The sequence below is a fragment of the Pezoporus occidentalis genome, unplaced genomic scaffold (assembly GCF_034315485.1).
Source record: "Pezoporus occidentalis ecotype Australia unplaced genomic scaffold, CSIRO_AGI_Poc_V1 ctg281, whole genome shotgun sequence".
NCBI lineage: Eukaryota > Metazoa > Chordata > Aves > Psittaciformes > Psittacidae > Pezoporus > Pezoporus occidentalis.
Genome location: NW_026914730.1, coordinates 131,802 through 144,762, shown reverse-complemented (window position 1 = coordinate 144,762; position 12,961 = coordinate 131,802). Strand labels below are relative to the sequence as shown.

Genomic DNA, 12,961 nt, shown 5'->3' with positions numbered 1-12,961 from the left:
CATTTGCACCACTGCTCTTCAAGAGACCTCACTTTACACATCAACATGCAAAAGCTGGAACTTTTAAGTATTTGGTTACTTACCCCATTTGGATTGGAGCCAAACGTCGTATTCAACATTTCTGTAAACTGATGGATTGAGTGCTTTAAGAACTTTTTTAGGTAAGACCAACAAGGCAGGATTCTCATTGCTCTTAAGGTGCTGTAAGAAGCAGAACAAAGTCCTAAATGGTCAAATATATAATGATGTAACAATTCTCCATTTTTCAACCACAATGTTCAGCTTTAAACTAAAATATAAAGCAGCTGAAAATACAAAAAGCATAACATAATTCAATTACCTTTTCAATGCTTTTTCTTCTAACCATATCAGAACAAAAATTAAGAACTAAGTAGTGTTAAAAGGACACTATCCATCTTTTGGCACATGAAAAGCAAAAGTTATTTTTCAAAGTAGTAAGTAGTTTTTTAAGTTATCACATATTAGCAGAACTAGAAACACAAGATTCTCTCAGGAACATTGAACACTGAAAAAATATGGCAGTCAGAAAATAAACCTTAACATATAAATACCTTGTTGTCAGAAAGAGATTTCAATCCATTCGTATCACTAACTGTTGTAGCTTTACTCCTGCAAAAGGACAGAAGTGAACTGTGATACTATAGTATTAACGCCTGAAAAATGGGTAAAGAATTTTCTTGGAAGTGGATAAAAATACCACTTTCTACATAGTTTTTACACAATAAGCATACCACAGAACATCTTTCAAAATGAAAAAGCTGTCTAAAACAAAGAACTACATTTCTGTATCATATAAAGCTAATAATAATATTTTTGGTTTTAAGAACAAGTTTTAGGATGTCTAATTTATGTGTACTGACTTAGCCACCACCTAAATAAAAAAGGTGGGAAGGGAACAGGCAAAGGAAACAAAAAATTCCTCTGAAATTTCTGCAGTTATATAAAGGAAGACATAGCAAAAGCAGACATAAAAAAAATCAAAACCAAAAAACACTCTATTATAGTGAACTGGCATCAGACACTCTAGTTTACTCTTATTTTCTACACCTGACATCAGTGGAAAAATTACTTTCCACAGAGAAAAACCAAGTATTTTTCCCTAAAGCAAGTTGTAAGTATCTGTCAGCATTAACTTCTCCCAAAACCAAAACAAACTACTGGCATTTAATAACAACATAACTGAAAACTTGACATTTATAAAATGCAAAAGACCTTCTGGAAAACTAGGTAATGAAACAAGCTGAAGTCAACTTCAATAAAAGCAGGAAAAATCAAGACTTCATAAACACAGCAAAGTGTTTGTAATTCATGTTAACTAGATCAAGAGTTACACTGGCTCTCGCATCATAAGACATATGGTTTAAATAAAAAATGTTGAGTTTGGTCGTCTCAAGTGAGTTTATGACCTTCATCTACAAAGATTCAATGGAGGTTAGCAGTTTATTTTCTTATGAATCCCAAAGATACAGGATAATGCTACTGCATACAAAGCCCAGGAAAGCTTCAAGAGCAGAAAGGAATGAAGGAGGTTTCCACTGTCTGACATTTAACCACAATAATTGTTCCCCAAGGCAGAAATACTTTGTATTTTAATTGGCAATACTCCCTAGTATTTTTTTTTTCTAAACAAGAAAGGAAGCTAAATCCTTTCCCACAACTTGGTTTTCCTTCTGTGATTTGCATCATCTTTCTGTTGTTTTCCGCTTGAGGTAAAACAAACAAACAATCAGCTTCCAATATCTCAAAGTATTTCTTCTGACACATGCCACACAGACAACAGCAGAGTCCCCAGTAAGGAATTTAATGACATTCAGTGGGAAGAGGGGACATGATGCACTAATGTAACATGATCTCCATGGCTTCAATGGAATTTCACACAGCCAGAGATTTCAGAACAGTATTAAACAGAAGAAAAACTGCCACTATGTAAACGCAAAAATGGCACTGTGGAAGACTTACTGTACAAAAGGAATCAGTAGGTCAAAATCTCAAACCTAGCTAGAGCATTCAGGTCCAGCAAAAAGAATACAAACCCACAAACAGAATCACTTCGTAAAGATCAAAGAACAAAACTGAGCAAGCTATATCTGTATTTCTCCATTTTGATACATCCCAAGCAGGCATTTCAGCCCCCAGATGTGGAAATAACATAAGCTGGAGTAGATTCCTGTAACTGTACTGAGTTGCAAGAGCTGGCCAAGTAACTTTGATGGAGTTTACTATGCCAGACTGACAGCTGTCCCAGGGGATTCTGCTCTTTTAAACAGGGAGAGGGACATGTTGCAATGGCAATATTCCATTATGTAAAGAGATGTGAAGCTAGATACAGGATAAACAGAGGAACGAGAAACCTGTCCTCCGGTACAGGGAAGATGACACATTTCATTCTTTCTAACCTTGTCACTTTGTGTTTCTTTTCTTAGTAATCTGTAAAGGTCTTTCAAACCTAAGTGTTAGAATTCTACTACCCACCAGAAATTCAGAAAACTCATTTAACATGTATTGCTTACAGGAACCTTATATTAACTTTTAAATCCCATTTACCTGTAGCTGTCATCTTCTGAATCTGAAGCAGATACTTCACTGCTACCGTTACTTTCCTCTGTCACACCACCAGCACTAAGTTCCGCTATAATTTTCTTTACATCTGTATCAAATACTTTCTCATAAAGCAACTCATACAGTAGAGCTGGGGAAGAGGAGGAGATAGTGGAAGGGCAAAATCAATTACAAGGCAAATGAGATTTTATACTACCATTACTGATGCATTTCAAATTTCTTCAATGAAAGCAAGCAAGCATTCTGATGCCTTAAACTGTGAAGGCAGAACCAGCTGCAGCTACTATGGGTATACATACTAAAAATTAGGTCAAATTTGCCCTCTGCCATGTAACTCTGCACATAAGCAGAGTTTCCATGAAGAATTAGAATCCTTGTAGAGACTGTCACAGTGACCCATCAAACCTGATTAGGACCTTTGGGCATTCTGCAATCTACTAAAGAAAACAATAATCCATGAAGACAGTTATTTTTCCCACATGCAACCCCTGTAATTTCTGTGACAAGTTACACATGCAAGGATTATTCTAACACAATTAGTTTGCTAACATAGTCTGAAATACAAAATCAACATGAGAATGTTGACCAGACAAAATGCAACAGATCATAAATTAGTACACCAACATTTTCTCTTTACATCAGACCACCCAGATTCAAAGAGGCAGGTAAATATTCTCCTCTTGTCATATAATCTGCTTTGTCAAGAATAAGGACACAGGAAGAATTCGTGCTCTTGCAAAACCATACAGTCATTGACAATTCAAATGGAAAATTAAGCTACTAAAAAAATGACTACAATGAGCTTTCATACAGTGCTTTCCTGAAACCTAAGAGTTATCATTTTAAGATTTTGGTAAAAATACATGCTTTTAGCTAACCAACATAATACTTACACTGGCACAGAGCAGCCTTTTCTGAATACTCTATGGGATAAACAATATCATAGTGGTTTCCATTTGAGAAGCACAGCAATACCTATTAAAAAAACACAGGTATTTTAGGGTTTGCATCTCACTTGACTTTTCATATTAGCACTACCTTTTAAATTCAACTTTATGTACCAACACACACATATCCTTTAAACCAAAAAAGATTTGTCCAAAAGTCAAAAAAACTTTAAGACAGAGGTAGCTATGTGAGTTAGCACTTGTAAATTGCTTTCTTACAGAATTTTAATTACTAGGAAGATATACCCCAAATATCCATTTAAAAATAAGTGCTACATGTATCAACAGAAGCCTTAAATATGTACAAAAAGAAATTGTTAAAATTCTCAGAACATTTCATAGTGTTGAATAATAAAACTCACAAAACTATTTGCTGTTTATATAGTCTTAATTCAGCCTTTCACAATAGCCATCATTAATTTTTTTTACCTTATCAGAAAAGCCATTTTCAGTTACATGTGAAGGAGAAGCATTTGGTTCCCGGTATATTATGAAATCTTTCCTGAGGACAAAAAAATAGCAGTTAAGAATTAATTTAGAAATTAGTATCAATTAAAAAAATGAAATATTCAAATCAAGTTCAAGGAACACACATAACCACAGGAAACACCTACTGGAAAAGAATACTGAAGAAGATGAATACAACTATCACTGATCAAAAAAAAGGCTTTTATGGAAGAATATTCTAGAATAAGAGGTGCTATTACAATGTGGACAGAGCCAATGACAAGTAAAGCATTTTTCCAGACACTGCTTTTTGGAGCAATGTCTAAAAAGATGATGGCTCCCCAGTGCTGGAGAAATTCACTTCACTTTTTGCTATTTGGAAGCCAACCAGAAAAAAAGAGGAGGTTGGTTTTATGAACAGAGACAGGAAACAGTGACCACAGCAATGGTTTAGGCTAAATCTGTTAGCAGACTGATTACATGCACATGACAACCCTCTTGGGCCAGCTAACAGAACAGTCTATGTCTCTTCTCAGAAAATCTTCTCGCCTAACAAACCAAGTTCTTAGGCTCAGAAGGATCCACACAATGTTTCTGCTCCCAAACAGACCACCAGCAGGCATTGCCTGAGGATCATATATTGTAACCAACAAGCACCTCTGCAAATCACGCCCTCTGTGTCTTTTTTTCATGCATTTTAAAAAGCGTAATATGCTAAAAAAAGACATTCAGAGGTTCATTTTCCCTTTTTTAGGGGCTAAGGACTCCACTGAAGTGTGGAGTCTAACACCATTCTGTGTTTGTTAGACTCAAGTTGCTGGATTTGAAGTGTCTCTTCAACTGCTCTCAACAGTAGAGGAAGAAACTTTTTGGGAAACTTGGGCTGAATCAGCAGATAGCATGCCACTGCTGTGTTGGCAGACATTTACCATCAAGGGTGAAAGTCTAGTACAGTCTTTAAACCAGGCTTAGAAAATTGTTATCACTGCAAAGAAAGTTTGGGTATCTCATTACATTTAAAAGGATCGAAAATACCAAAAATGAAGAGTTAAGCTACTACAGTTAAGCAAATTTAGAATTTACATTCCACACTTACAATTCTCTTTTTTGGCTTGTTAGATTAAAAAGCATAAAAAGCTGAACTGGATATAAAGTGACACATACAGGAAAACCCACAACTGATACTGACATGACACGCTGTTTGATTTTCTACTTTCTAAAACCTGAAACAATTGCTACTTTTTTCTTTTTTGCTATCATCAGTCTCTGTCGTGATCTTAATTATTTTCTCTCTCCTTCATCCATAAATCCTCCCCATGAATTCTTTGCTCAGCAACCAATCACTTCCTTGAACTTCTTCCTTGCTCACACAAGCAAAAGCTTTACTAGTCTTGCAAAACAGTGAAATACACTCAGAGATGCTTTTTTTGGATTAAAAAAATCCACAAGATTCTACAACAACTCGGAAAAAGCAATTCTGAGAAGAAAAGAATTTCATAGCTCAGAGACCCACCCGCTTCAGGGCAGCAAGAAAAATTTAATAGATAACCAAATTACACCCGTGATAGATCTGAGGAGTAAAAATGACACAAAACTATTCGTACTGCATTTCTACCCTATGCTTTAAGTCTGAAACTCTCTCATTTCTCTGCTTGACACAGAACAGTAAATTCATACTTCTGCTCCCCCTCAGTCTGCCAGCCTGCAGGAAGAGAAGCAACTATGTCTCCAGCACCATTCCTACTTTTCCAGATCCTCAAAATTGCCTTTTTAATAAAGGCCAGTCTTCCCAAAACAAGTATGGCAGTAGCAATTCTTGCATGTCCGACTCTGCGGCAAAATACTGCCTATAGTTGCAACTATGCCACAATCCTCATGCTTCCAACAGAAATTTTAAAAATGCTATGATCAACCAGAATTTGTCTCTCTATTCATTTAACAGCTGTGGTCCTCGATACCAACATATCACAGCTTCAAAATCAACTGGTTCTATTTCATGACAATACATTTCTCATGACCAGAAATAGAACAAACAGAAGATCACAAACACCCAGGTCCAATGTAAGCAAACATGCAATTTTATTGACTTGAGTTACATCCCTCTTCACCCTGGCTCAATCTAACCATCAGACCTTCTTTCTAAGCCTCTTGAGCCAAACTTTACTCTCCCACCCATGCAGCACATGCAACTCTGAACTGTCCATTAACAAAATGCCAAGATAGTTTCATGCAATTTCCCATCCTTAGCACTCATCTAAGTACCTGAAATATTTTACTAGTTGCTTTCCTCCATCAACTGTCTCATCAAGAGTCAAAGCATAAAAAGTCATTAATTTACAGTAAGCATTTTGAAATACTGACTTCTTCAACAGGTTCACAAACAGCAGAAAGAGAAGATGCTGTACATTGCTCATTCCCTTGCACAGTATATAGACTGTATATATAGTATATAGCTATAAATATTCAGCATATTGTTTCATACTACTTTGTAGAAAGATTAATATAGAGGTTTACATTTAATAAAAAACACATCAACAAAACTGCTCATCACCAAGGAGTGTTTCTATGCACAAATAACAAAACATTTCTGAAGCATAGCTCAAGCTATGGTACTTGACAAACTCGTACTATTTCATCCATACTGATACAGTGGAAAAATTAATGTTTATACAGAAAAGAGACTAAGCAGTACACCAGGTAATCTTATATATATATACCTGGTACACAGAACTTCATAGCAGGGGAGTGGCTTTCTAGCATGCAGTCTACAATACTCATACCACTTTCAAGTTACATCAGAGCATTTGTACAAAGGTAATAAAGAAACAAGTACAGCCCCCAACTTAGCAATACTGTTAATATTAAAGCCTTGTTGAGAAACAGGAAGAAATGCAATTTTAATAGAAACATTAGGATATGAAAATTAACAAGACAAACTATATCACTCTACCCACAATCAGTTGTGCAGGTGAGATGCATGACATTATTGCAAACCTGGATTCAAACCCCCAATTAAATGCCATTTTCAAAGCTCACTTTTCTATTTATTACCTTGAGAGCCATGATTTTCAAAGCATACTTGTAACTTTCTGGAGAGCTACAGTATAACACACAATTACATCTTTGTTATTCCAACTGACTCCCTAACAAAACAACTGATCTCAATAAAACGTATTTAAAAGTTTCCTTACTTGTACATAAGAGAAAGGGCACTTATTTCTACTTGTCCAACCCATTCCTATATTGAAAGAAAAAAGAATAAAATTATCTTCAAACACACAATTATTAAACACAGTTATTATACTTCCTCATGTGTAAGCCAAGAGATGCAAGAAATTACTGTCAAAAAAACAAATATATCAACACGAAGTCTGAAGTTCAGCTGAGACACTTTGATTGTATGTTTTTGTTAATAATAATTATTCCAGTAAGGCAGTTAAGGGGTACAAGCTAGAAGGACATTTCCCCAAACTAGTAATGAATCTATCTGTATGAAAACTGAGAGAATTAAAAATCAATCACAAATTCAAATCTGTCATTAAAGAGTATGATTTTGAAGGGTGATAGAGTTGGGTTGGGGTATTTTTCTGTTAAACAACCAGCAGTCTAGCTTTTCAAAACTGATTTTTGAAAAAAAAACAAGTGTCAGATTTACCAAGTGGGTTTAAAAATGTTACTCTCCACATTCAAAACTGTCTGGGTTTGCGGCCTTGAGCTGTAGTTGAGCAGGAAAAAGAACCCTGAGGCTTAACTCCCCTGCCTAAAACACAGATAACTTCCATACAAATATTTTGACACCATCTTGTGAACTGCTCCAACAAAGTAGACAGTCCACTTCCAAACAGCCAAAATAAACTTGTGATAGCTGCATTTCTCAGACAAGCAGCTATGTATCAACACCTGAAGAAAGATCAAGTCTGTACTTCAAAACTGTTAATCAGTGAAGTGTCAGTAATGCCATAACCCAGACTCAAATCATAAAAAAGTAAAAGCTGTTTCTTCCATTACCAGCCAAAGCAATGTCCTGTGCTCCAGTATGATGGGACCAGACCTTTTTTCTCTCTTTTTGTTGTTGTTGTTGTTGTTCTTACTATATTAAAAAATACTGAAATTGAGTTTGGGGCAGGATTTTGTAGCATTTTTATTTTTTTTTTTAAATTCTCATGACAATTTTCAAATACCGACTAACTTAATACTAACTGCTCTGACCATGTGAAAAAGCTACTGTCTGGTTCATTTTTCCAAAGGATTTCTTTTAAACATTAGTGAACATGTATGAGAAAGAACTTTTCCACAAAGGCAATGCAGGGCTGTAAACTATTCATATTAGCACAGTTTAGGGCAGAATAAGTTCTACTGGGAAACGGCATGGTTTACCATTTAGCAATGCATGTTAACTCAATATCTGACTAACAAAGCTTTGCAGTTAAAAATCCTGGAATGAACAGACAGAAGCAGAGTAGGCCAAACACCCACTTTTTCCCTCCTTACACCATACATTTTGAAAACTGAAAAAGAGAACCATCCGGTTAGCCATTCTAACTAGAGATGCTATAGAAATGTGGGGGGGGGAGAAGTCATGTTTTGATTTTTAGAATCGTAAAATTTAATAAAATTTATGTATGACTGCTTAAAAAAAATTAAAAGATTTTGCAATGTTTTACTAGATAATTCTTTTTCTTTTTTCCCCATCCCCTCAGCTTACACAAATTAACTCCTTAATAAAAATACTAACATTAAATTGGTGGAGAGAAGGGGAATAATAATTTTGTTTTAAATAAGTATCTTCAAAAAAGCCTGTGGCTAGTGTTCATAATATCCCTTATGTAAGTAACTCTCTTTTCATCATGGAAACTTTCAGCCTTTATTCAAGGCTGCCTTCAAGAAAAAAAATAGCTATACTATGTTTCTTGATGTTTTGCAGAAACTAGAAACACCTGGGTACAATCCAAGGACTAACAGGTTTAAATCCAGACCAAAAAAAAAAATCCCCAAATCATTTTACGTTAGAGAGTACACTGATAAAAACATATGTTCACATAATTCAAAAACCTCTTAAATTCAGTCAAAGCATTTGTGAGAGAAAAAAAAATGCAATTATCCATCAACTTCAATACAGTACTGCTTTTTATTATAAGTCAAGTTTAACATACCTGTGGATTTTCCAAACATTTTAAATAGTCTTCAAATGGCCCCTCTATGAACTGTATTTAAAAAAAAAAAAAAAAAGGAAAAATAAAAAAGAAATAATTCGGTTTTATTAGAATAGTGTATGCAATCCCCAGTGTGTGACCCATTCTACCAATGGGAATGTTCCACTAGAAATTTAAGACTACCCTGCTCCCAAAGGGCTTACAATCTAAGTATAAAGTGATGTAAAGATAAGGGAATAAAGGTCAGCATTCCAGAAAATAACCACATAAATAGCCTCTGGAGTCATCATAAAATCCAAACAAAAAAAAAAAAAAAAAAAACTCGAACACCAACAATAAGAAATCCAGCAGCCAAAGGGGGAAATCTGAAAGAAAGCAAAGATGCTGCAAAAGTAGGTGTTTATGGGAAATTCAACCCAGGCATGCAAAACATCACTGGAGAGAGTACGTGTGGGCTTATTCAAGTATCTTGTTAAAAGAAATAGGCAACAATGGACAATCAGAAACAAAAGTCACATTTCTGTAATACCCAAGCAGCAATAAGATATAGTATAGGCAAATCAGAAAGTATTTTAGCTTCATTTCTATATCACTTCAAAAAAACTGCTTTTACTATCAGTGAAATGATGCAAACAAAATGGGCTACCCTGTAAGCACCAGACTAAGAAAGTAACTCTTCAGCTGCACTCTTTAACATGCACATTTCTTAAGACCAGAGAAAGATTCTGCAGTAACAGACATGAGACTCCATTTTTAAAAAATTATATTTAGACACAATCTAATTGCTATTTAGACAATCTGCAGAGTGTGTCTAAAGTAGTAATTCCCATTACGAACTTAAGCTACAAGCTGTACAGCCTTTCTACCCACAGTGATTACAAAACAAGGTGATGAGGAAAACTGATTGAAGTAGTTGAGATTAAAAGTCCTGCTATAGCCATTTTGCACCTGGCTGGACAGTGCTGTTCATGAAAAGAATCAAAAAGTCTAGCCAAACATTTTAATTTAGACAGATGCAATCAGGTATGAATTTAAAAGGTGAATTAGTAAAACATGATCACACATAGCAGGATTTTTGGTGTATCAAAATTAAACGACCTAGAGATAACACACAGCAGAAGAAAGAAAGGGCACCAGAAAGTTCTCATAAGAAACTGAAGAGCTTAAAAAAAAAAAAAACAAAAAAAAAAACATGAAAGTAAAACAGCGGCAATCAAAGATAACACTTCAAGAAAGGATGAGGATAAAAATGAAGACCGTTTCAGTCACCTGAAGCTTTGATTATAGCAGCATCAATGGAATGAGACATAAATCCAGGCTGCAATGGTTACAATAGACAGAAGAGGAACTTCACGGAGTTCTACATGTCAATAGAACACAGCTACTAAGAAGGCAGATAAGTAAATAGTTGAACTAAGAGATCAGGTTGGTTACGCAGTTTGTTTGTATGTTTGGGGTTTTTTTGTTTTAAGAGAGTTACCTTGTTAACAATGCTATGTTACAGACTAAAAACACAAAGCGTAGTAAGAGACATGGGGAGCAAAGGAGATCAGTAGAGCTGAAGTGAGATACCTGAGGGTCTAGGAACACCAGGAAATGAGAACAGATATGAAACCTTGTACATAAAACACCTATTCTGAAAACTGACAAGAAGCTTAAGAGAGACTTTTCAGAAGAACAGCAAAGAGAGGAAACAACACATGTTTAGAGTCAAGAATGTTCAAGTTATTTCCAAAAAGTAAATATTGGAGTAAGTGAAGTAATTCTGGTAAGAAAGGGATTAAAAAGTCAGCAGTGAAAAAATAAGTAAGACGGGAGACAGCTCTAAGAGTTGGTTAAATCCTCAGATGGACAGGAAACAAACAGTCCTGGCAAATGGAAACAGTCAAGTCAGCACTGCATTCTCCCAGGGAGACTCACTGTATTTCATGTCATTCATTCTTGACAACTTCCACACTAACAGTGATCAGCCACATTTGAGCATAGGGCACTTTGAAATTACAGAATACACACACACTTATTCCTGCTTTCCTTCTCTTCCCTTAAGGTGCTAGTGAGCACCTAAACCAGCCTTTTTATTTTGGGTCCAAATAAATTTGGAACAGGAAACAAAAGCTGAAAAATAACCCTCTAGTAACAAATGCTTACACATACTCCTGTTTTGGCTATCTTTGAAGTTTGTTAAACAAGATATACACTAAAACACATACAAACAAACAGGAACACCATTATTTATTATTGTTCTTTTAAAAGGAATGAAAAATAGGATTTTATAACATTAACACTGATGACATTGGTCAAATATAGCTCAACGTCAAAATATTTTATTCCATGGTTGATGGAGAATTTGTGCATGTTTAGAAAAACAACACCACAGTGGTAATGCATAATAGTTTGTAGACCCTGAAAGAAGTTTCACTCTTCTCATCAGTCAATCCCTTATATATTGTAAAAGCAATTAAATAGCACAATAGGAGCATTTTATGACCTTTGTTAAAATAGGCATTATACTAAAATAAAATCCAGATTTTGGTAGCTTCATTACAGACTATTACAGTTTAATTTTAAGTTTGTTTTGTTATTTAATGAGCATTAAAAACAACTCTTCCCACCCCACATGACTCCAGCTCAAGCAGCACACAAGTCTTCCTGCAGGCTTATGAAAATGAGTTACTACCACACATGTGCCAATTATTTTAAAGAGCACTCACTTTAAAAAGCATCAACTGGCATATAGCTGTGATGAATACTGTCACAAACAGCAAAATGTGCTTTAGAAAAGTGGAAGGAACAAAGCAACTTGTTTTTAATTGCTCACGAATAAAACAAAAATACTTACTGCTTCAAATTTCTCCCTATTTTTCCGAAGATAGTCTACACAAGCCATCCTAACATCAATATGCCGAGACTGAGAGTGTAACACCTACAAAGGGAGAAAGAGAAGAAAGTGACATTGGTTCTTAAGAGTTTTAATGACAGGTCACAAATAATTAATGACTGTTGTTTAAATACAGGCTTGGAAATATTCTAATTTTAAGAACATTTAAATACACACTCATTCAGTAACACCTTTATGCAGGTGAAACTTCAGTTACTTAATCAAAAATTAAGTAACTGCAGATTTACGAAATTCAGACATTCAATTTTACAATGATTTACTGAGCAAAATGAATAGCATTTGTTGTTATTCTTTAACCACCTCTTTTGTAAAGGACTTTGAAGAAGTTACTGCACAAGTGAATGAGGAAATTGACTATCAACATGCATTTGTTCAAATGAAATCCAACCAAATCTAAGAGACTGCAGGATTACTTTCTCTTGACTTTAAGAGGTGTATGTCTGTTGCCTGAACACTGATTTGGAAGCCAGGACTTCAGATCCAAATATGACACCTGCATTTTACCTCCTGTTCAAACTTCTACTGGAAAAAAACATTACTTTCATCAGTTATCTCCAACCTCACTTTTTCTGTACCCTCACTACAACGTAGGGAAATTACAGACAATCCAAGCTGCAGCCTCCCTTGCAATCCTTACACACCGCCTTTAATTTAAAACACCTTCAAATTTAGACCAGTGCAGTTTCTCCTGCATGAAGAGCACAGATTAGGCCAAGTTTGTGGATAAACACCTAATAACTTTGAATTAAAGGCCTTCCCTTCAATAAAATACAAATGTGATGTTTTTTAGTTGAAAAAAGTTCTATATACACTGTAGTGTGGGCAAAACCTTATATATATATATGTTAATTAAAAACACCAGAGTATAAATGTATATTCAACATTCCTCTGAAATAAAAAAATACCACCATTCACTTCAGCTCTATAGCTTTTCC

The 12,961-nt window shown here is 35.1% G+C and overlaps 1 protein-coding gene across 11 annotated transcripts in view; it reads right to left on the bottom strand.

The window, feature by feature from the left end:
- Window positions 1-12,961, bottom strand: part of OTUD4 (OTU deubiquitinase 4) — a 33,294-nt gene that overhangs the window by 16,422 nt on the left and 3,911 nt on the right. For 9 of the 11 annotated variants that reach the window (XR_009966144.1, XM_062625718.1, XM_062625728.1 and 6 more), the window contains 8 exons: window positions 11,967-12,050; window positions 9,128-9,178; window positions 7,166-7,212; window positions 3,957-4,029; window positions 3,474-3,555; window positions 2,566-2,710; window positions 573-630; window positions 84-201 (listed from right to left, as the gene is read on the bottom strand). Coding sequence is in view for 10 of the 11 variants with exons in the window: in XM_062625718.1 (XP_062481702.1) it covers window positions 84-201; window positions 573-630; window positions 2,566-2,710; window positions 3,474-3,555; window positions 3,957-4,029; window positions 7,166-7,212; window positions 9,128-9,178; window positions 11,967-12,050 (658 nt within the window). In the remaining variant the exon portion in view is untranslated. Of the gene's footprint in view, window positions 1-83; window positions 202-572; window positions 631-2,561; window positions 2,711-3,473; window positions 3,556-3,956; window positions 4,030-7,165; window positions 7,213-9,127; window positions 9,179-11,966; window positions 12,051-12,388; window positions 12,830-12,961 lie in introns of those variants that run through there. The other 2 variants (XM_062625725.1, XM_062625729.1) reach the window with 2 other exon arrangements.